At 48.8% G+C, this 23,245-nt stretch overlaps 1 protein-coding gene across 5 annotated transcripts in view; it reads left to right on the top strand.

Moving 5' to 3' along the window:
- GSN (gelsolin) overlaps positions 1–16,943 on the top strand; it is a 56,649-nt gene extending 39,706 nt beyond the window's left edge. For all 5 annotated transcript variants that reach the window (XM_082657113.1, XM_082657112.1, XM_082657110.1 and 2 more), the window contains 12 exons: positions 941–1,030; positions 3,746–3,878; positions 4,368–4,456; positions 4,626–4,841; positions 6,682–6,815; positions 10,028–10,118; positions 12,003–12,173; positions 12,764–12,938; positions 14,007–14,131; positions 14,386–14,463; positions 15,909–15,969; positions 16,531–16,943. In XM_082657113.1, coding sequence (XP_082513239.1) covers positions 941–1,030; positions 3,746–3,878; positions 4,368–4,456; positions 4,626–4,841; positions 6,682–6,815; positions 10,028–10,118; positions 12,003–12,173; positions 12,764–12,938; positions 14,007–14,131; positions 14,386–14,463; positions 15,909–15,969; positions 16,531–16,700 — 1,533 coding nt within the window. In that variant the 3' untranslated portion in view covers positions 16,701–16,943. The remainder of the gene's footprint in view (positions 1–940; positions 1,031–3,745; positions 3,879–4,367; positions 4,457–4,625; positions 4,842–6,681; positions 6,816–10,027; positions 10,119–12,002; positions 12,174–12,763; positions 12,939–14,006; positions 14,132–14,385; positions 14,464–15,908; positions 15,970–16,530) is intronic.
- Positions 16,944–23,245: the final 6,302 nt, after the last annotated feature.

The following is a 23,245-nucleotide window of genomic DNA, read 5'->3' as shown; positions in this document are numbered from 1 at the left end:
AGGTCCTCCAAAGGAGCTGAGAAGGAGGGTCTTGGCGTCTTCCGAGGGTGGACCTGGTGCTAGAGCCAGGTCAGAAAGAGACAATGGAGACCCTATCCCCTCTTTCCTCTTCTGACCATTCCTAGTAGTTTATAGCCCATTTCATCAAATTGCATGATGGCATTGTCAGCCGTTGTGCTTTGAGGACATATCAACAGAGGCAGAGGTCACCAGGAAAAGGAGGAGACCACGGGCTCTGCTCCATGCCACTTGTCTCCTGCTTGTCTGGGGCTGTTGAGTTCTGGTTTTTAGGAAGAGCAGAAGGTGATTATTATGGGGAGGAGCCTGGACACCAAACATGGCTTGAGAGGGGCAGTAGCTGGGGCCATTGAGGCTCGAGGTAGCTCAGAATGGAGGTGTGAAAATAGACTCTAAAATCACAGGGATACGGGTTCAAATTCCAACTTAGCCACCTTATAGCTGTGTGGACAAGGTACTTCTTCTCTCTAGACTTCAGTTTCCTCTCCTGTGAAACGAGAGTGATAATCTGTGCCTCTCAGCATGGGTGCGAAGATGAAATGAGGTCTGTTAAAGGCATGTGGTGGAAGGTATTCATAGCTCTATTTATCATTCTTAGAAGGCTAGGAGGAAATGGTAGAATAAATACCTGAAGGACTGTCCAGGAGGCAGAGGAGCACGGAGCTCCTGGAGACAAGGAACAAGGAGGGAAGGACTCGACAGGCAGCCCTGGTTGAGCTCTGCACACAGGAGACACGTCAAGAGATGCAGGATGTCTCTGGAGGGGACCTTACCCTAAGTGGAAGGTCGCTGTGGATGGACGCCCACGTGGTCCTTACCTGCCTGGGGAGGGAGCTGTCTCAGGAATTCAGTCCCCTCCCTGGGGGAGGAGGCTGCCAGGAGCTCACCGCCACCCTTTCTTCCGTGTCTCCCTCTCCTGCAGGTGCTGGGTCCCAAGCCGGCTCTGCCCGAGGGTACCGAGGACACAGCCAAGGAGGACGCAGCCAACCGCAAGCTGGCCAAGCTCTACAAGGTGAGCCTCAGCTGCGCTGGCCCCTGGGTCTTGGGTCAGGAGACCTGGTCTTCCTGAGCTCCGCTGCCACGGGGCCTTGAGCAAAGCATGCGTGGGGGTGGGGTGGGGGGGGACTCGGCTTCCACACGCCTCCAGTAGACGCCCACCTGCTGCCTTTGCCTTCCTGCCCCGGGAGTAAGGGCGTGCGAGCGACTGCAGACACACGTGCGTTACATTCATCTGTGGGGTCTTGGGCGGCACATGTTCTCTGCTGGGTCTCAGTTTCCTAGTCTGTAAAGTGGGGAGAAGGGCAGTCGAGTCAACTTTTCAGGATTTCCGGGGGTCCACAGAGGAAACTGATGGGAGTATTGTAGGAAGATACAGGGAAATAGTACAAAAGTGTGTGTGGGGTGTGTGTGTGTGTGTGTGTGTGTGTGTGTGTGTGTGTGTGTGTTGAGGGGCAGGTTATGGTTAATGACTTTATTTATAATTTCTTCTTGTGATTTTATTATTTATTTATTTTGGTCGCGCTGTGCGGCTTGTGGGATCTTAGTTCCCTTTAACCCACGCCCTCGGCAGTGAAAGCACGGAGTCCTAACCACTGGACCGCCGGGGAATTTGCCTTCTTGTGATTTAAAGAAGTGAATCGAGGCTGCTCCTGGGCCAGGGAACTCTGGCCTCTGGGCCTGTGACACCCATGTCGTGCCCTAGGCTTGTTTGTGGTAAAATAACAACAACATGAGGTGAAGGTTCTCATCACTACCACGGAAAAACCGCATTGTTGACATTTACTCTGATACTAAAGTAACACATACGCGTTGTAAATAACAGTACTGAGCAGTTCTCAGGAACGTAAGAAGAAAATACGAGTCAGTGCAATTTCACTAGTTTAAGGTAGCCAGTACTGTTTTAAAAATGGGTTTTAATTACAGAAGTAACGACACTCAAAAGTCAACCTCGCCTCCTCTCCTCTCCATGGGTTACCATGGTTACATGGTTACCCTTTTGGTAAAGAAATCTCCAGATACAGCTTTCTGTGTCTAGTTACATATATTTTTCCATCTCTGTTTGATATTCATGGATCCAAACGATTCATGCTTTTCTGTGGCCTTTTTTCCACTTGACGTGGTCAGGAATATCTGTCTGTAATAGAGTTACACATGGTCCTTTATAACGGCTGTGTAGTATTCTATTTTAGGAATGTAGGAATCTCAGCAGATCCCTATTTGATGGACATTAGAATGTTTCCACCTTTTCTGATTGCAGACAGTCCCTCTTTGTGCACTTGGGCGAAGTGTGGCATTAGGGGAGTTTCCCAGACATGGATTGCTGGGTCATAGGCTGAATAAAGAGTCAGTGATTGAAAATACTGGTTCTTGGGAGTCCTCTGGTGGCCTAGTTGTTAGGATTCTGGGCTCTCACTGCTGTGGTTCAATCCCGGGTCCGGGAACTGAGATCCTGCAAGCCTCAGGATGTGGCCAAAAAAAAAAAAAAAAAATTACCGGTTCTGGAGTCAGACTACCTGGGTTCGAATCCCAGGTCTGGTACTTTCTAGCTGTGCAGGTTACTTAATCTCTCTGTGCCTTGGTTTCCTTGTGAATAAAATGGGGACACTACTAGGACTACCACAGGGTTGTTTTAAGGATTAAAGGAGTTGTATAATTGTAGAAGTGATTAAATTATATAAATTACATAAATTGCTTAGAACAGTGCCTGGCACATAGTAAGTTTTCAATAAATGTGGAGCACTTATTTTTTAGAGTTCTGATATGTATTACTAAAATGCATTCTAGAAGGGCTCCCTAGTTACCTTCATCACGGGTTTGAAAGTGCCTGTTCACCCAGAGTCTTTTCAACGCTGAGTATTGTCGATCTTTTTTTTTTTTTTTTTTTTTGCGGTACGCGGGCCTCTCACTGTTGTGGCCTCTCCCGTTGCGGAGCACAGACTCCGGACGCGCAGGCTCAGCGGCCGTGGCTCACGGGCCCAGCCGCTCCGCGGCATGTGGGATCTTCCCGGACCAGGGCACGAACCCGCGTCCCCTGCATCGGCAGGCGCCACCACGGAAGCCCGTGGGTATTGTCAGTCTTTTGAATTTTGACGAGTATGGTACACTTAAAAAAATTCAATGAACTTTTATTTTAGAATAATTTTTAGGTTTACAGAAATATTGCAAAGATAGTACAGAGGGTTCCCGTATACCCTTCACCCAGCTTCTCCTGAACATCTTAACATAACCAGGTACATTTGTCAAAACTAAGAAACATCAGTTCAATACTACTAACTAAACTGCAGACTTTATTCAGTTTTCCCCAATTTTTCATTCCAGGTTCCAATCCAGAATCCTACACTGCGTTTAGATCTTTTTCTTTTTCTTCTTTATTTCCTTTTTTTTTTTAACTGATGAGGTTGAATATCTTTTCACCAACTATACAGTTCTTTTCCTATGCCACCTGCATTCCTGCATTGGATCCTCCCCCTTCCCTTTCCGTGTGCAGTTTCCATGCTACACCTGTGTGTAGGTCGCAGATGTGGTTGTGACATAGTGGAAAAAGACAAAGAAATCCTGAATGAGCCTCAGGGCTTGAGGGCACAAGTCCTCATGTTACCCTGCAGTGTCGTTTGGGGGTGGGGGTGAGACGAGGGTCTCCCCACGTGTGGTCTTGGGGGCGCCCATGGTTAGGCTGAAGTGGTGGAGGTCACTGATGGGCTGGGCTGCCTTTCCCTTGTCCTCCCAGGTCTCCAATGGTGCGGGCACCATGTCGGTCTCCCTCGTGGCTGATGAGAACCCCTTCGCCCAGGGGGCCTTGAAGTCCGAGGACTGCTTCATCCTGGACCATGGCAAAGATGGGAAAATCTTTGTCTGGAAAGGTATTGGGGACAGGGGAGGGGCTTGAACAGAACCTCGAGTGGGAGCTCCAGCAGCCTTGCAGGAACTTGGCTCATGAGTCTAGGCAAGAGGAGGGGGGCCTGAGGGTCTGAGTTGCAACTTTCCTACTGGCTGAGCGGCCTTGGTCAAGTCACTTCACCTCTCTAAGACCCTGGTTTCCTTATATGTAAATGAGGACAAGATAATGATCTTTATCACATAAGGTTGTTGTGTGGATGAAATGCCATCATTTTTGTATAGTTCTGAGCTCAGTAAATGGGCCACAGTGGTCGGTGTGCTTGCCATCATCAAGCAGGACCCCCAGCTGGCCCCCCGAGAGCTCATGGTGTGATCAGCTCTGAGTTCTCTGGCCTTGGCTGTCCACAGTCTAGGAAGAGGAGGGAGGGAGGTTGGCCTTCTGCTTTCCCTGGACCATTGGATGCGGGGGCACAGCACTGACCCCCGGCCCCTTACCCTCCCTCTGTTGACAGGCAGGCAGGCCAACACGGAGGAGAGGAAGGCTGCCCTCAAAACGGCCTCCGACTTCATCTCCAAGATGGACTACCCCAAGCAGACCCAGGTGAGTCTTGGAGCCAGGTAGGACAGTGAGAATGGGTCCATTTTGGGTGGGTATCCCACCTCAGTGTGGACTGGGTGTCTGAGGCTCCCTTGAGGACCCCTGCTGGGTGGCCCCTGTCCTCAGGGGGACCCCAAGCCAGCATGTCCTGCTCTCCCCCCTCCCCTTCCAGGTCTCCGTCCTTCCTGAGGGTGGCGAGACCCCACTGTTCAAACAGTTCTTCAAGAACTGGCGCGACCTAGACCAGACGGATGGCCTGGGCCTGACCTATCTCTCCAGCCACATCGCCAACATAGAGCGCGTGCCCTTCGACGCCGCCACCCTGCACACCTCCACTGCAATGGCCGCCCAGCACGGCATGGATGACAATGGCACAGGCCAGAAACAGGTACCTGGGGGGCTGGGGTGGGTGTGTCCAGGCCCCTTCCTTGCTCCCTCCCTGGCACCTCTGGCCCACCCACTGCCTCCTGCTTCTCTGAAGATGTTTCTCTAAGAGATTTTGACCACAGTTTTTGGTGGATGGCATTATTTTGTCTTGCTGGATTATTGCAACCAACATACCCTAAGCACCTACTGTCTTCCAGGCTCCATGCCAAGTGTCTGAGACCCCACCCCGCCCATGAAGAGTACATGGTCTGGGAGGGGAGGTGACCACAGCCACAGCTGGTTGCTCAGACCTGTGTGGTCAGTGGGAGATGGGAGGTGCACAGGGATTATGGGAACACAGGAAGGGAAGTGAAGGTGGGTGGTTGGGGCAGTCTTCACAGAGGTGGGGACCTTTTGGTTGGGCCTCAGAGTATGAGTAGGAGTTTGCTGCCAGAGACGAAGAGTAGGTATTCCAGGCAGGGAGCTGTCCTGGGAGCCTGCTGCTGATGGCATCCTCAAGGAGGGGCCTTGAGTTCCATGTCCAGGGGTGTGGACTTGATCCTGTAACCATTAGGTGCTAGTGAGGGGTTTTTTTTCTTTTTCTTTTTTTTAAAGGCAGAAATGTGACAGGCTCAGTTCTGTGCTTCCTAAACTCACTGTGAAAATGAATTTAGAGACAGGATAATGACGGTAGAGACCTCCTGAGGAGGTTATAATAGTCTAGGGAAGAGATAATGACCTTGAGATCAGGAAGGTCACAGTGAAGATGGAGAAGTGTGGGGGGGTGGAATTCAGAGATGTTTATGAAGTAGAATCTGCTTCAGGCAAACACTGATTCCATCCTTCACAATAGAAATAGCAAAAGTGTTTATTTTTATTTATTATTGTTTTTGTCATTGGTGTTATTATTTTTCATTCATCACTCATTCATTACTTCAGTGGGAGGGGAGGATGCAATGAAAATGATCAGGATAGGGCAGTGTGGAAAGAGCTCTGGCAGCTCAGCTGTGTGACCTCGGGCAAGTTACTTAACCTTTTTGAACCTCACTTTCCTCACCTGTAAAATGAGGCTTAGCCCACTCCATCACCTTCGAGAATTTTCAAAGTCCGGAGATTGTTTCCCGGGACTTGCAGCACCACCAGGTGGCGCTGCAGGGCTTTGTGACCACTTTTGACACCGTGTTACCGGAGCTCTGCAAAGAGATCTGCCAGCAGGTGTCATTCTGAGGTCACTTAGTGATGGCCCTGCCTCTGCAGGTGATCTATAAAATTCAGACAACTTAATAATGATCCAGATAATGGCAACATTAATAATAAAATAATAATGGTGCTAATAATTAAGAGTAGCTGCCACCTGTAGAGCCATTACCCTGTGCCAGGCACTGCGCTAGACTTTCATGAATAGACCAACATCCTTTATTAGTCTCCTACTGAGGCTCATAGACAGTGAGCAAGTTGTCCAAGGCTGCACAACCTCTAAGGGGGTGGATCCTGATTTGGATCCAGGTCATTCGTTGATTTGTACCCTTAGCCTGGGTTATACTGTGTAACGCCCACTAAACCCATTTTGCAAATACTATCATGCAGGTCCAGTATACTACCATGCGGCCACCAGTCCCTGTGCTGATTTATACAAGGAGGAAGTACAGGGTGGGGCAGGGGTGCAGTATAAGGATCCGGAGCAGGAAACATGGGTTTGAATCCTAGTGGCTGTGTGATTTGGGCAGATTATTTCACTTTAGTCTGAGCCCGAGTGCGGTCGTGTTTTGTAACCACTACCCACCACTGTGTGGTTTCTCAACTGGTCTGAGTTGGGGACTGGGGGTGCTGCACTGTGTCTGAGCCCAGCTTTGCTCTGGTAGATCTGGAGAATTGAAGGCTCCAACAAAGTGCCCGTGGACCCCGCCACGTATGGACAGTTCTACGGTGGTGACAGCTACATCATTCTGTACAACTACCGTCATGGCGGCCGTCAGGGACAGATCATCTACAACTGGTGAGGGTCTGGGGCCCTGTGCTGTGGGGCGAGCATGGCAGCAAGGAGGGATGTGAACAGGGCTGCGGGAAGCCTGCGAGTGTGTGGACCTGAGCCGGGGCAGCCACCATCCACTGGGAAAGGCTCTCGTCCACAGGGCAACACCTCTTGTCTTTTTTCTCTAAACAAATTTTAAACTATTCTCATAAAAGCATTACGTGTCCATTGTAGGAGACATGGGGACTAGGGAGAAACAAACAAACAGAAAATCTCTCCCACAATCCCACTCTAAGTACTGTTCATCCTCCCACCTTTTCTAATTAAAAATTATTTTTAATTCTTTAAAAATAGATAATACATTCACAAGTCAAGGATCGAAACAGCATAAAAACGCATGTATTGAGAAAGCTTGTCCCCATTCTGTCCCTCCCCACCTTGCTCTATGACCCCCACCCCTCCATGGATGCCCACTTTCATTAGTTTCTTGTATACTCTTCCAGTAATTTTTGATGCAAATATAAGAAAATCTCACCCTATATTCCTAGTTCTTTTCCTTCCTTACAAAAGCTGGCAAACTATGTATTTTATCCTGCACTTTGCTTTTTTTCACTTAATACTTCCTGGAGCTTAGTCTCTGTCAGTACATAGAGAACTTCCCCACTCCTTTTTACAGCTGCATAATATTCCATCACGTGGCTATCCTGTAGTTTATTTAACAAATTCCCTGCTGTTGCGTACTTGGGTTGATTCCAGACTTTTGCTATTAGAAGCATTGCTGTGATTAGTAACCTTAAACAAACATCAGTTTGAATGTGTAGAGAAATATCTTTGCAGCAAGTTCCCAGAAGTGGGATTGCTGGGTCAAACAGTAAATGCACTTGTCATTTTGATAGATAGCACCCAGTTTCCGTAGGTGGAGTTTGTAGTATTTGCATTCTCACCTGCAACAAATGAGAGTGTCTGTTTCCCCACGGCCTCACCAGTGGACTGTGTTATCAAACTTTTGCTGTTTGTCAACCTTATAGTTTATGAAATGGTATCTCAGTATAGTATTTTTCTTTTTTCATTTCGTTTCTCTTATAGGCAGTCTCAAACTTTTTGAAGATTGACGGTTGGGTTTCTTTTTTAAAAAACTTTCTATTTTGAAATGACTTGCTGAAAAGTTGCAAAAATACTACAGCCAGTTCCCACACACCCATTACACAGCTCCCTCTATGATCATGTCTTAACCATAGTTCAAGTTTCAAAACCGGGAAATTAACATTGTTGCAATACTATTTACTAATCTATAGACCTTACTTGAATCTCACCAGTTCTCCCACTAATATCCTTTTTCTGGTCTAAGATCTAACCCAGGATCTCACATGCCATTTAGTCATCACGTCTCCTTAGTGACATTTAATCATGTCTTTAATCTGTGACAGTTCCTCAGTCTTTACTCTTTTTTTTTTTTTCAATAAATTTATTTATTTTATTTATTTATTTTTGGCTGCATTGGGTCTTCGTTGCTGCACGCAGGCTTTCTCTAGTTGTGACAAGCGGGGGCTACTCTTCATTGCGGTACACGGGCTTCTCATTGCAGTGGCTTCTCTTGTTGCAGAGCACGGGCTCTAGGCGCACGGGCTTCAGTAGTTGTGGCACGCGGGCTTCAGTAGTTGTGGCGCACAGGCTTAGTTACTCCGCGGCATGTGGGATCTTCCTGGACCAGGGCTCGAACCCGTGTCCCCTGCATTGGCAGGTGGATTCTTAACAACTGTGCCACCAGGGAAGCCCTCAGGCTTTACTCTTCTTTCACAACCTTGATACTTTGGAAGAGCACTAGTCTTATTCTGTAGAATGCCTCTCAATTTGACAACCTCAGATTTTTTTTTTAACATCTTTATTGCAGTATAATTGCTTTACAATGGTGTGTTAGTTTCTGCTTTATAACAAAGTGAATCAGTTATACATATACATATGTTCCCATATCTCTTCCCTCTTGCATCTCCCTCCCTCCCACCCTCCCTATCCCACCCCTCTAGGTGGTCACAAACCACCGAGCTGATCTCCCTGTGCTATGCGGCTGCTTCCCACTAGCTATCTATTTTACGTTTGGTAGTGTATATATGTCCATGCCACTCTCTCACTTTGTCACAGCTTACCCTTCCCCCTCCCCATATTCTCAAGTCCATTCTCTAGTAGGTCTGTGTCTTTATTCCCATCTTACCCCTAGGTTCTTCATGACCTTTTTTTTTTTTTCTTAGATTCCATATATATGTGTTAGCATACGGTATTTGTTTTTCTCTTTCTGACTTACTTCACTCTGTATGGACAGACTCTAGGTCCATCCACCTCACTACAAATATCTCAATTTCATTTCTTTTTATGGCTGATTCCATTGTATATATGTGCCACATCTTCTTTATCCATTCATCCAATGAGGGACACTTAGGTTGCTTCCATGTCCTGGCTATTGTAAATAGAGCTGCAATGAACATTTTGGTACATGACTCTTTTTGAATTATGGTTTTCTCAGGGTATTTGCCCAGTAGTGGGATTGCTGGGTCGTATGGTAGTTCTATTTTTAGTTTTTTAAGGAACGTCCATACTGGCTGTATCAATTTACATTCCCACCAACAGTGCAAGAGGGTTCCCTTTTCTCCACACCCTCTCCAGCATTTATTGTTTGTAGATTTTTTGAGGATGGCCATTCTTACTGGTGTGAGATGATATCTCATTGTAGTTTTGATTTGCATTTCTCTAATGATTAACGATGACAACCTCAGACTTTTAAAAGCAGCTTGAAAGAATTTTTTTTGGACACGGTAATACACACACGGTACAAAATTCATGAGAAGCGTTTTTTTTTTTTCTTAATAGCTGCATCAGCACGTTGATTTGTCAGATTGTTTGCTTATACAGATAACACATGTTGGTTATGAGAAATTTAGACAGTCATAGGAAGAGGTGGGGCAGAAAGCCACCCACTGTAAATATCCCTGCAGGGCAGATTTAGGATGAGGAAGTCTGTTGGTTGTGGTCAGATCTCTATAAGAGGTGAGATGCTGAGCTGGAGGATGTGGCATGTTGGTCTGGTTCCTGGCACTGGTTGCTTTTGAGAGAACCCCTTTTCCTCTCTGTGTCTCAGTTTCGTTACCTGTAATCTGGGGATTTGTGGGTTTCTCAGGCCCAGGGTGAAGGAGAGACTCGGAGCTCTTTGCAAACCTCAGTGCTGAGTATCACTTCCCTTCCAGGCAGGGTGCCCAGTCCACCCAGGATGAGGTCGCCGCATCTGCCATCCTGACCGCCCAGCTGGATGAGGAACTGGGAGGTACCCCTGTCCAGGTGAGCCCATTGTCCCTCGGGGCCACACCCTGGGCCCTGTCCATCTGTTCACTCATCTATCTGACTGTCCATCATCCCATTCATCCATCCATCCTTTCAGCGAACATTTATGCAGGGCTCTGACACTGCATCTGCAGCCATGAACCCACAGATCCCACCCCTGCCCTGCCCTGAACTGCTGTGATGTGGTTTACAGTCTAGGGGGGAGAAAGATGTTCAGCAGACATGCAGGCAAAGGTTGGACAATCACACATAACGACGTGTGCAGTGAGTGAAAATGATAAGACAGCAGAGGAGCAGGAGAGGCAGTGTGGTGGTTTAGTTCAGAGGATGGACATGGAGCTAGCCTGCTTGGGTTTAAAGCTAGTCTTCACCTCTGGGCAGCCTCGGACAGGTCACTTAGCCTCTCTATGCCTCTGTGTTCTCAAACTGGGGTTAATAACAGTACCTATCTCACAGGATTGCTGTGAGGATGAAGAGTTAACATTTGTAAGGCATTTAGAGCCATGCTTGGCCCATAATAGACCCCTTATACAGGTGTGTTAAGTGTAAGGACACATACGTCCCAAGTAGGAGCTAATTGGGTTAGACAGGGCCCCCATCCAGGGAGGGATTTTTCAGCTGGGACCCAATGGTTGAGTAGGAGTTAGCCAGGCATATTCCAGGTAGAGGGAAGGGTACATATAAAAGCCCTGAGGTGGGAGGGGGCACTGGTTATTAAAGCGAGGGGAGGGTGCCACGATAGGAGCCTGGGGAGATGATCAGAGGGACCAGACCACCCAGAAGCCACCGTGAGGATGTTGACCTTGACCCTGAGAACAAGGGGACGTTGCTAACATGGTAAATGTAATGTGAAGGGATTCATGAGTTTAAAAGGTTGCTCTGGCTACAGTGTTGGGCCCTGGAGGGCAGCAGGTGGGGGAAGACATGGGAGAAGGAGACAGAATCCTCCTTTCTCTATCCTACCCTTGGAATGAGCAGGGCTCTGGATTCAGCTTTGGGGTTGGTGCCTTGAACTTTGACCACGACAGTGGGATCCTCTGGGTCCTGGAGGCTGGGTGCCGGGTGCCGGGTGGGATGATTACTGCCTCAGCTCATCCCAACATCAGCCTTAGGAGTAGCATTCTTGGCCCCATTTCACAGAGGAAGAAACTGAGAGGTTGAGGCCCGTGCCTGAATTCTCGCTGTCAGGGCGGAGCTTGGCTCTGAGCTCTGACCCAGCAGTGGTGGCGCACGTTGGGAAGTGACTCCAATACCCCCGGCCTACACGTGCGATTGTCTTCTAGATTCAGCTAGCCAGGGTCACAACTGGGATCCGAAATGAAATGGGCACACAGGGCAGAAGCAGATGTGATATATCTTAGACCTCCTTGCCCTCTCCCTCCCACCACTAAGCCCTTGACTGCAGTCTGCTTGTGGGGTGCACTGGCTGTGCAGGAGGGGTCTCTCCAGATCTGGAAGGCTCTATTCTCACCACTCTGCCAGCTTTCATGCCTGAGGCTGACATCACCATCCTGGAAGAAAGTGCACGAACAGTCCCTGTGCTTCCATTTAAGGGAATATTTGCAAACGTGGGCTCTCTTGGTTCTTGGACTAGACTCAGGCTCAGCAAGGCAGGGCCTCGTGGGAGGGGAGCGGCCGAAGCAGTGCCCGGGGGGCCTCAGGCAATAGTGCTGTGTCCGGCCTTCCTGGAACTCCTGTTCCCCTGCCAGCCCCTGTGTGCTGTAGGGTCAGGCACCACCCGCGCACAGACCCAAGTGTGACGGCCTTATTTGAGGGGTGAGCCCAGGCTGTGCTGGCTGCAGGGGGTGGCGGTGAGCCTGGTGTCGTACAGGACTGACGTTCCCACCCCTTTCCTGACTTGCTCTCCTATCTCCCTCCCAGAGCCGTGTGGTCCAAGGCAAGGAGCCTGCTCACCTCATGAGCCTGTTTGGCGGGAAACCCATGATCGTCTACAGGGGTGGCACCTCCCGCGAGGGTGGACAGACAGCTCCTGCCAGTACCCGCCTCTTCCAGGTCCGGGCCAGCAGTTCTGGAGCCACCCGAGCTGTTGAGGTAATGCCCAGGCCCTGGACCCCAGGCAGGGTTGGCCTCTCTGAAGCCTCCCAGGCTTGATGGGGAGATCTCCGGGCACGGGATTGGGTGGGTTTGGCTGAGGGGTTAAGAAGTAGCTTTTCGTACCTTCCTGCCCTGGCAGCAAGATTGTGTGTCTTAGATTTCCCCTTGTTTCAAGAAATGCCCATTGCCCCTTGCATACCTTCCATAACGGGCAGCTCACTACCTCACAGGCAGTCCATTCTTCACAATTTGGACATTGTTCTTCATTACATTCCAGTTGGCTGCTCTCCCTTTCATGGTGGAAGGTGCAGATCTGAACATAATCCTACTGAGCAGCCTAGAGGAGAATGGGATTATCACCTTCTTTGTTCTGGGCGCCCAACTTCTGTTAATGCAGCCCAGATTTCTAGAATCTCCTTGGCTAGCCACAGTGCACTAGTGACTCATGGGAGTCAACTAAGGCCCTCAGTGCCCAAAGTCTGTGACCTCACCTAAGAGCTGGTCCTGCTGCAGCGTCTCCTGGGCTACGAGGAGGGGGCTGAGGACATTTTATCTGGTTCCTGATTAATCGAGGACTGCCCTCCCAGGTGATCCCCAAGGCTGGCGTGCTGAACTCCAACGATGCCTTTGTCCTGAAAACCCCCTCAGCCGCCTACCTGTGGGTGGGTACAGGAGCCAGCCAGGCAGAGAAGACCGGGGCCCAGGAGCTGCTCCAGGTGCTTCGGGCCCAACCTGTGCAAGTGGCAGAAGGCAGCGAGCCAGGTAGGAGCAACGGGCAGAGGGGCCTCTGCTGCTTCTGGGGATGCAGCTGTTATGTTTCCCTCCCTTCTGTCTGCTTGGGGGTTTCTATATCCTCCCCCCTCTCCTGAGCACCTGTCCCCTAATGTGCGTTAATAAAAGTGAGTTAGGGAATTCCCTGGCGGTCCAGTGGTTAGGACTCTGCGCTTTCACCACAGGGGCACGGGTTCAATTCCTGGTCGGGGAACTAAGATCCCGCATGGCACAGCGCTGCCCAAAAAAAAAAAAAAAAGTGAGTTAGATGAAAATGAGGGCTATGGTCAGTGAGAGGGAGGCGTCCAGGAGTTAGAGAAAGGAGAGCTCAGTGTGGGCTGGGGCAGGTGGGGAAGTCAGCTGGAAGAGGGGTCACAATGCCACAAGCCTGCTTTGTTTCCAGAGCATGGGTCAGGAACACCTTTGTTATGCCAACCCTAGGTCTTTCCATTCTTACTTTTAAGCCCAATCCCTCCTGCTTGATGCTTAGCAGAAATGGGGAAGAGTAGTTCTGTCTAGAGCAGCACAGTCCACTGGAACCTTCTGAGAGAATGGACATGTTCTATGTCTGCCAGGTCCAATTGGGTGGCCACTAGTCACATTTTTAGGCTAATGAATATTTAAATGTGACTGGTGGGAAAATGCAATTAAATTTAAATAGCACATGTGGACAGAGCAGGTATAGTGGAAATGATACGTGGCTTTACAGCATACTAGCTGTGTGATGTTGGGTGAGTTGCTTAACCTCTCTGAGCCTCAGCCGCCTCATATGTTGAGCGGGGATAATTATCCCCATCCCGCGGTGCTGTCGTCAGTCTCAAACAAGAAGTAGTCCTGGCTGTGTGTCCACTGCCAAGTCTTCCCTCTCTGGGCCTCCGTTTCATCACCGTCGAATCCCTCAGGCCCCTTCCTCCTTTGGCGCCCTGGGATTTTAAGATGCAGTCTGCGGATTGAGAGCAGTTGGTTGTGCTAGGGCAGGGCTTGTCCCAGGGTCTAAAGAGAAGTGCTGGAGGGGGGAGGGTGCGGTCAGTTGGTAACTGGTGTGGCCTCCCCTCACAGACAGCTTCTGGGAGGCCCTGGGTGGGAAGGCCGCCTACCGCACGTCCCCACGGCTGAAGGACAAGAAGATGGATGCCCACCCTCCTCGCCTCTTCGCCTGCTCCAACAAGATCGGACGTTTTGTGGTGAGTCCCAGCGGAGGGCGGAGGGCGCTCCCTCTGCTTGCCCCTTGGGAGGTGTGTTCCAGGGAGCGGAGCTGTTGCAGCTGCAGCAGGGGCAGGGAGTGTACCCTTCTGACAGACCAGCATAGACCCATGCAGGTTGGAGCCAGCTCTGCATCTCACTCAAGGGGGCAGATAGAGCAGGCCTACGGCGGGGGTGGGGGGGGGGGAAGGGGCTTGCTGGTGCGCTGTTATTAACCTCTTCCATTCCTTCCCAGATCGAAGAGGTCCCTGGCGAGCTCATGCAGGAAGACCTGGCCACCGATGACGTCATGCTTCTGGACATCTGGGACCAGGTGGGTGAAGCACGGTGCTGCAAGTCACTTTCCCTGTCTGAGCCTCCATTTTCTCATCTGCAGAATGGGCAGATGAGAGGTAGATAAAATCTCCTTGCCAACTGCAAAGCACCATATAAATGCAAATCAGACGACCAGCGTTACTTCCCAGGCCTTAGGGGAGCGTGAACTCTTCCTTTAAATCTGTTTGTAAAGAAAGTTGAACTTTGCAGCATGTCACATGCAGGCATAAACTGTCCGGGGTGTCACCTAGAAGTAGACATTTCCCTGTCCCCACGGGGCTTGCATTCTCGTGGGGGGTGGCAGTCCATAACCCCTCCTATCAAGCTGACTTCTCCCAGAGTTGTCAGGGTTAGAGATAGCAGCCATGCAGGTGTAAGACTCCCCTCGACCCGCAGGGCTGTTTCTTGGGCTCCCCAGTTGGAGGATCAGTACCAGAAGGTTTGCAGTTTAGCCGTTCAGCTGCTGGCAACTTTGTTCCATTTACTACTTAATCTGTACATTCATCTGTTTATTCACTCACTCAGCCAACATTTTTGAAGCACTGCTGTCTTCCAGGCAAAATGCTGTGATGCTGGGAGTCCTGTGATGAGCAGTACAGTCACAATTCCTGGTGTTGAGGGGCCGATGTACTGCAGTAGGGAACACATTTGTAAATAAGTGAGGGCGAGGAAGTCTGGCATTTTATTGTCTGATACCATCTTATCAATGACATGCTCTTTAAGATATTTTAGATACACATCAAAATAAATGAGACATAAAAATCAGCTGGATAGGTTTTTTGGTGTAACAAGCTTGTCATAAGATTCAGGATGGTGGTAGTGGTGGTGAGTTGTTTTTATTCCAAGCCTTAGACCTTGTTGGCTCAGACACACGGAGACTGGCACATAGCAGACTCTTAATGCATGTTCGTTGGGTGAAGAAACCAGTGAGCATATGTTAGGCTGCTCATTTGCTGAACAAGCAAATGCCCGGAAAAGGATCATTCCTGAACTGCTAGAGAGGGGTCTCAACCTCAGTGGCTGACGGCACCTGTTAGTGAGTGAAGCAGGCCGAGCTGGGGAGACACGAAGGCATGGTGGAGTCTGAGGCAAACTGGAACTTCCCATTGAGAGGGGCAGCTGCTACTCAGCTTCGTCATCCACGTGCAGGTGAAGCTGCCAGATCCTCCCCGTTTGCAAGGGAAGTTGGAAGTCTGGATTGAATGTAATCCGCTAGTCACTCAGTTTGTCTAAAAGCAGACCACCCCCTAGAGGGTGGTGGGCCTACAGAGCAGGTTGGAGGTCACCAGTTTGCCGTCTCTGTTCCAAATCCTTGGATTCCCGGTCCGCGGGCTCTGTCAGCGGAGGGGGTGTCTGGTCCACACCTGGAACCTGCCGCGCTTCCTCCAGGAGCGTGTAGAGTCAGCACGCCTCACGCCATTTCATCTCGCGCCTCTCTTCCAGGTCTTTGTCTGGGTTGGAAAGGATTCTCAAGAAGAGGAAAAGACGGAAGCCTTGACCTCTGGTGAGGACCCAAGGGTGCCTGTGGGTCTGTGTCGTGCGGTGGGGTGGAAGCAGCTTCCTCTGCGGGTCTGGGCGTTTGTGACGGTGGAGGTGGGGACTTTCGCATCCGTGGTCAGCCCCCGGTGAGCCCTCCCTGGGGTGGTGAAAGAACAGCTCACTTTCTGCAGAAGGCTTAGGTCCCACCAAAAGGAAGCAGCAGCTAGGAGCTGCTTCAGATTCCCAGAATGCCCAAGGACCAAACTTGTCAGGATTTAGATGTGGGAAAGCAGATCCCTGGTGGCGGAGCAGATCTGATTTGGGAGCTGGAAACCCAAAAGCTGGTTCTTTGATATCTTCCAGTAGGGGACGAAGCTGGAGGTTAAACTGTGACCCCCGTTCCTTCCATGTTCCTGGGCAGGGCAGTGGAGGAGTCATGTGGGTGTCATTGCCTTTAAGGGATGGTGGTGTCCAGTGCGGGGTTGGGCCTTGGGTACAGTGGGACCAAAAACCATCTTAGGCAGGGAACCATGTCTCCTTGGCGAGGGAGACCCTAAGGATTCTTCTCCTGCCTATGTGTCTGCAGCTAAGCGGTACATCGAGACAGACCCAGCTAATCGTGATAGGCGGACCCCTATCACCATGGTGAAGCAAGGCTTTGAGCCTCCCTCCTTCGTGGGCTGGTTCCTTGGCTGGGATGACAGCTATTGGTCTATGGATCCCTTGGACAGGGCCCTAGCTGAGCTGGCTGCCTGAGGAAGGCCCCACCCTGTTACTGGTCAGTGCCTTTCAGAACTGTCCATCCTGCAAGGAGACCTTACAGCGAGCAGGGCCACTCTGGTGTGTGTGTGTGTGTGGTGGTTGTTTTGTTTGTTTGTTTGCTTTTTTACAGTAGCCAAAAACAGCCCTGCAAAAATTCAGGGTGCTTGCAAAATTGTCTCAAGTATTTGTGCTTTTGGAAATAATTGAATTCAATAAAAAGCTTTTTGAAGTGTGTTACCCTGCTGTGGCTCATTTGTCTTAGTCATTGTTCTGAGAAGGAAGGGGGAGGCATGGCTTGTGTCTGTGAACCAGTGAGTGAGTTTCATTCACCTGGTGTGTGAATCATGGTCCGCTGAGAAGCAGTGAGGTGAAACGGGTATAGATTGTACTAGGGGTAAAATGCTTACGTGGAAGGAAATTGGGGGGGGAACCAGGAGGCTGGAGAGCCATCAGACTGAGATGCAAGTCTGACCTCAAGTGAAGGAGGGAGGAAGAGGGGTTGGGCGGATGCATCTTAGATGGCCGTGCAGTCCAGCAAGCTTCAGCAAAGCTTTTGGGGAGTCCTTGAGCCAAAGTAAAAAAAAAAAAAAATTTAATGTAGAGTCCCATTTTTGTTATTATTTTTTATTGTAGTAAACTATACATAACATAGTATTTTATCACTTTGACCATTTGTAAATGTACAATTCAGTGGCACTAAATACATTTACAATGTTATGTAGCCGTCCCCACTGTCTGTACCCAAACCTTTTTCATAATCTCCAACATAAACTCTGTGCCCATTAAACAATAACTCCTATTCCCCCCTCCCCTCTGCCCCTGGCAACCTTTATTCCACTTTCTGTCTTCATGAATTTGCCTATTCTAGGTACCTCGTATAAGTGGAATCATGCATTTGTCCTCTGTCTGCCTTATTTCACTCAGCATAATGTTTTCAAAATTCATACATTTTACAGCACATGTAAAAATTACATTCCTTTTTGTGGCTGAATAATATTCCATTGTGTGTATATGCCACATTTTATTTATCCATTCATCCATCGATGGACACTCAGGTCATTTCCACCTTTTGGCTATTGTGAATAATGCTGCTGTGAACCTTGGTGTACAAATATTTGTTTGATTTAAAATGTTCTGGAGCCCAAGTCAAATCAGCCAACAAAGGATTTGAAGGTCTCCCAGGGGTGAGGTGTGTCTTATCTCCCCACTACACTCAGTCATTGGGAGGCCTGGCCTTGGAACACTGTCGGTAGGAGTTCAAAGCCAGCAGCTGGACCCCTGAGTCACTTACATTCCCTGTAGGAGAACGTGGGCAAGGTACCACACCCTGTAACATCTGCCTGCATCTTCTTCGCTTCCTCTGGTTCCCACGAGTGTTTCTGCTGACATGAGGTGCTCCTGGATGCTCCCGAAATTTGCAGCCTTTGGGGTGTGGAAGAGGGACTTCCTCTGTGCCCCACTTGGTCCCCCAGACCCTAACTCTTCGCTGATGCTCCGTTTGTCACGAAGTTCCTCTTAGACGTCTCCATGAACTTACGTCTCTAAACCTTTTCTCCATGGAGATCCCAAACCAGTCCAAGGAACTGCTGGGAGATAGATCCCCTTCCCTCCCCTCTATCCTTCTGGTCTTTTCTCTCCGCGTTTTCCCCTTTTTTGTTCTATGCCTCTCCCCCACCCATCCGCATCAACTTACAGAGGGAAAACTCGTTCATAGGACCGCGGAAGAACAGAAACCAGTGTGAGGGTTTATGTGGTGGGATGGGTGTGTGTGTGTTTACACTGCTGTTTCCAAAGCTGGCTGATCACCCTCATTGCCCAGGGGGTTTTTAAAACCGTAAATTCCCTAGGGGCCCTACCTCAATAGAGTCTGATTCATCGCAGAAGTGACGAGAGTAGTGGGGAAGGAATTTTCCAGGTGAAACATGGAGTGGTCGGGAGTCAGGTCATCTCAGGCAGGGTATGGAGCTATACAAAGATGGAGCTCTGAGGGAGAATGTTGTACTCAGGGACAGACAGCAGCCCAGGGGGCTGGAGCAGAAGGTGGGGAAGCAGAGAGTTCACAGAGGACCTCAAATACCACGCTGAGGGGTTTGAACTTGATCTTGTAATGCCTACCTCTACTCCAAAAGGCCACTTTCATGGTCAAAGCTATCAACTTGACAAATGCAAAGTTCTGGAACAAAGGCAGCCTTTACCACCTAGAGCTTGTAGGGCCTTCACTAGGGGAAAGTGGAGGCTTGTCTAGACAGAGCCAGCTCGCTGTGGAAGGTCAAAGGCAGGTGAACCTGCCATGCGTTCTTCATTTCCATTTATTGGCATTCAAGGCAGTTTATTGGCCAATTTCGGTGTATTAGTGTCTGTGGCTTCAGAGAGAGAGGTCTGCCTACTCTGAGAAAGGAAGTTGTCTGAGGCAATGGAGTTGCTTCGACTCCATATTTTTTTCTCTCAAAGACAAAATAATGAGTCAGGAACACTATCACTTCAACCATATATTTTTCTCTTCCTAACGGTTTTTGAGAGACGTTGGATTCCATCGTCTACAATGGAGAAGTCATTGTGAAATGCCATGACAGGTGCCCAGGGGGCGTCTCTTGGAAAGAGGTTGGTCTGGGCTTGGATCCTGAATCCTATCTTGGACAGTTCAGTTCAACAGATATATATTTATGCCAGGCCGTGTGCAAGGCACTAGGGATAGGACAGAAAATTTCTGTGAGCCTCAGCTTCCCCACCTGCAAAATGGTAATATTGTATTCATATAGTACCTAACTGCAGGTGGTACAATACAGGGATTGAAAGTGGGGCTTTGAAGTCAGACCTGGGTTCAAATTCTAGCTACACCACTAATCAGCAGTGTAATCTTACTTCAATTCTTTGTAGCTTCCTTAGCTGCAAAATGGGAATAAGAACAGAGCCCACCCAACTAAGACTTTTATGAGATTATGCTTAATACAATACCTGGCACATAGTAAATGCTCAAAAATGTTATTATTATTATTTGGTAAAACCAAAGAGCCTAGTCCACAGCAGGACTTAGTACCTAACCATGGAGGTAAAGACCCACTACACTGTGGATCAGATAGGATATTTTTGGCTGTAAGCAGTGGAAAACCAACTCAAATCAAATTAAACCATAAGCACACTTATATGCTCTCATAAATGGTAGTGCAGAGTTTAGGGGGCCTCTTGGTTGACTAAACCCATTGGGTCTGTCTGGGTTTCTTGTTGATTCTCTTGGCTCTGCCACTCCCAATCTGGTAGTGAAATATCTGTAGACATCCTGTCTATCACACCCATGCATGGCAACGCCCAAAGGAAAAGATAAAGGATTGTTTCGAGAAGTTCTCCCAGATAAGGGAGGAGGAACTATCCCCCAGTCCATAGAAAACCTCTCCTCAGATCTCAAGAGCCCGTATGGGGTTACATGACCATTCCTGACCAAATCATGGGCTGGGGGATAGAATTATCAATAGGCCAGTAAAATTCATGACAGGAACTGGGATTGGATTCCTCTTCCCCTGAGATAAGAGCTCTAACGGGGAGAAACCTAAAGTCATGGTTCCTAGGAAGGAGGAAGGGGGTAAATGGACACTGGGTAGACAGGCATTTTGTGGGAGACTTTTTTGGAGTCAGATGCTAAAAGTAATAATGAACAGTAATGGTTCCTTACAGTTTTATGACGTCTAGTAATTTCCAGAGGGCTTAATTTCCAGCCTTTTGTTTTGTTTTGTTTCTTGTTTTTTTTCTTCAGAATCTTTGTGGGAAGATTCCCAGCCTCCATTATGGTTACTAAGTTTCTAGAGCTTCCTGAAATCTGTTAGTTGTTTCAATTTCCTTTGTCAACAAACTCTGGCTATAGGGTGGATTGAAAAGGGCTGCATCCTATTCGCAAGTGTGACTCCTTTAGGCAAATCCCAGCCTGATCTGAGCCCAGAGCTGCTGAAATTAGGAAAGATCTTGAAGATCATCTATCTTAGTCCAATGGTTCTCTAGTCTTTGGACAGGCATGGTGGTGGGGTCAGTGCATCTCTTAAAGTTGTGTACAAATTTGTGCTTATAGCTTCCAACACTTTCTCTAAAGGTCTGAGACCCAAACAGGTGGAACTCAACTTCTTATCTTACAGGTGAGGAAAATGAGGCTCAGAAAGGAGTATGACCTATCTGAGGTCACCTTACAAGTTCAAGGGTGTAGTGGGAAAAGCCTCAAGAGCAGTGATTTTAAAACTGGGATCTGGGAGCTTCCCTGGTGGCGCAGTGGTTGAGAGTCTGCCTGCCAATGCAGAGGACACGGGTTCGAGCCCTGGTCTGGGAAGACCCCACGTGCCGCGGAGCAACTAGGCCCGTGAGCCACAACTACTGAGCCTGCGCGTCTGGAGCCTGTGCTCCACAAGAGAGGCCGCGACACTGAGAGGCCCGCGCACTGCAATGAACAGTGGCCCCCGCTTGCCGCAACTAGAGAAAGCCCTCACACAGAAACGAAGACCCAACACAGCCAAAAATAAATAAATAAATTTATTAAAAAACAAAAAAACTGGGATCTGTACAATTCTATGAGGTGCTTCAGTGATTTTACAAATGTTTGATTCAAATTCCATTTTTAAAGTGGTAACAAATATCACAGACACTTGAAATTGAATGTAGAGCCTAATTTAAGGCTGTAATTGCCTTTTGTAACTCTGATTAACATTAATTTTTTTCAAAACAGCCTCATCGATTGACATTAAGTAAATGTTATAAATGTGAACTTAAGAATTTATCCTGATAAGAGGCATTTTAAATCTTTTGCTTTATAGTTTCCTTTGGAAAAAGAAAAAAGGGGGTTGCTGCTAAAAAGAAGTTTGGAAACAGGTGGTTCGCCATTTACTAGCTAGTAACCTTGTGAAGCCCAGCGTGGTGAAGCTCGCAGAGATAATAAAGTTTAAAAGGCCACGAAACTTCAAAGATCCATGGAACCCTGGTTTCCTCCCACTCAGGCCGGTGTGTTCTAACAATGTTGTGGTTACCAACACCCAATCTACTTACTTCATTTGGACTGAAGCCTAGATCTGATGGTCCAAAACTAGAGTTTAAGGCCTGCCTGGGTATGAATGCAAAGTTTCACGAGTCAAATGAAACTTGACAGTCTTGAAAAGTGATTTACATATAAAAAGACTGTGGGTGGTGGTGTGTATATGAAAGTGGAGGAGGCAGGCACTGCCTCGCCAGGATACATTCAGACAACTTAGGAGTCTTTGGAGTTAGATCCACGTTCAAATCCCAAGTCAGCTCCTCACTACCCATGTGACTTTGGGTAACTTTTAACCTTTGAGCCCCAGGGTCCTCATCGATAAAATGGCTAAAAATATGTCTAATCAAGCTGTTTTTTTACTTTTATAAACATTTTTATTTATTTATTTGGCTGCATTGGGTCTTCGTTGCTGCGCGCGGGCTTTCTCTAGTTGTGGCGAGCGGGGGCTACTCTTTGTTGCGGTGTGCGGGCTTCTCATCATGGTGGTTTCTCTTGTTGCGGAGGACAGGCTCTAGGCGCGTGGGCTTCAGTAGTTGTGGCATGCGGGCTCAGTAGTTGTGGCTCGTGGGCTCTAGAGCACAGGCTCAGTAGCTGTGGCGCAGGGGCTTAGTTTCTCCGCAGCATGTGGGGTCTTCCCGGACCAGGGCTCGAACCCGTGTCCCTGGCATTGGCAGGTGGATTCTTAACCACTGTGCTACCAGGGAAGTCCTTTTTTCTAAGTTTTTTTTTGATGTGGACCATTTTTAAAGTCTTTATTGAATTTGTTACAATATTGCTTCTGTTTTATGTTTTGGTTTTTTGGCCCCAAGGTATGTGGTCTTAGCTCCCTGACCAGGGAATGAATCTGCACCCCTTGCATTGGAAGACAAAGCCTTAATCACTGGACCACCAGGGAAGTCCCTCATCAAGTTGTTTTGAAGATGAAATGATAGAATGTATGTATAAGTATTCGAGCACAGGGCCAGGTACCTAGTGCTCCACAAGCGGTAGCCATTAGTTCAAGATGGTTCTTTGAAGGTTGGATGTGGCAGGTAACACCCATTAGTTTTATATCATTTATTTCTCTTTTATTTATTTATCTTTTGAGGTACGCGGGCCTCTCACTGTTGTGGCCTCTCCCGTTGCGGAGCACAGGCTCCGGACGCGCAGGCTCAGCGGCCATGGCTCACGGGCCCAGCTGCTCCACGGCACGTGGCATCCTCCCGGACCGGGCCACGAACCCGTGTCCCCCGCATCAGCAGGCTGACTCTCAACCACTGCGCCACCAGGGAAGCCCTAGTTCTCTTTTTAAGTAGGGGGTATGCCAGTGTGATTAGCTGGGTGACAGTAAGAAGTGAGGTCCTGTCCTGTTTGGATTAAGGCAAAGGGAAATGAGCCCAGCCAAGGATTCAGTGATCTCAAACTCCCCAGGGAAACTGCAGGCAGGTGCACCAGAGGGAGCCAAGACATGAGAGACGGCAGATGGACCACGGCCTCTCCTCCTCCTCTGGCCCAGGAAAAGCACACAGAAGCCAAAGCGGCTAGTCCAGGACTG

The sequence above is a fragment of the Grampus griseus genome, assembly GCF_964374135.1.
Source record: "Grampus griseus genome assembly, chromosome: 6".
Taxonomy (NCBI): domain Eukaryota; kingdom Metazoa; phylum Chordata; class Mammalia; order Artiodactyla; family Delphinidae; genus Grampus; species Grampus griseus.
Note: the sequence above shows the minus strand (reverse complement) of the source record. Positions and strands in the feature narration are given on the sequence as shown.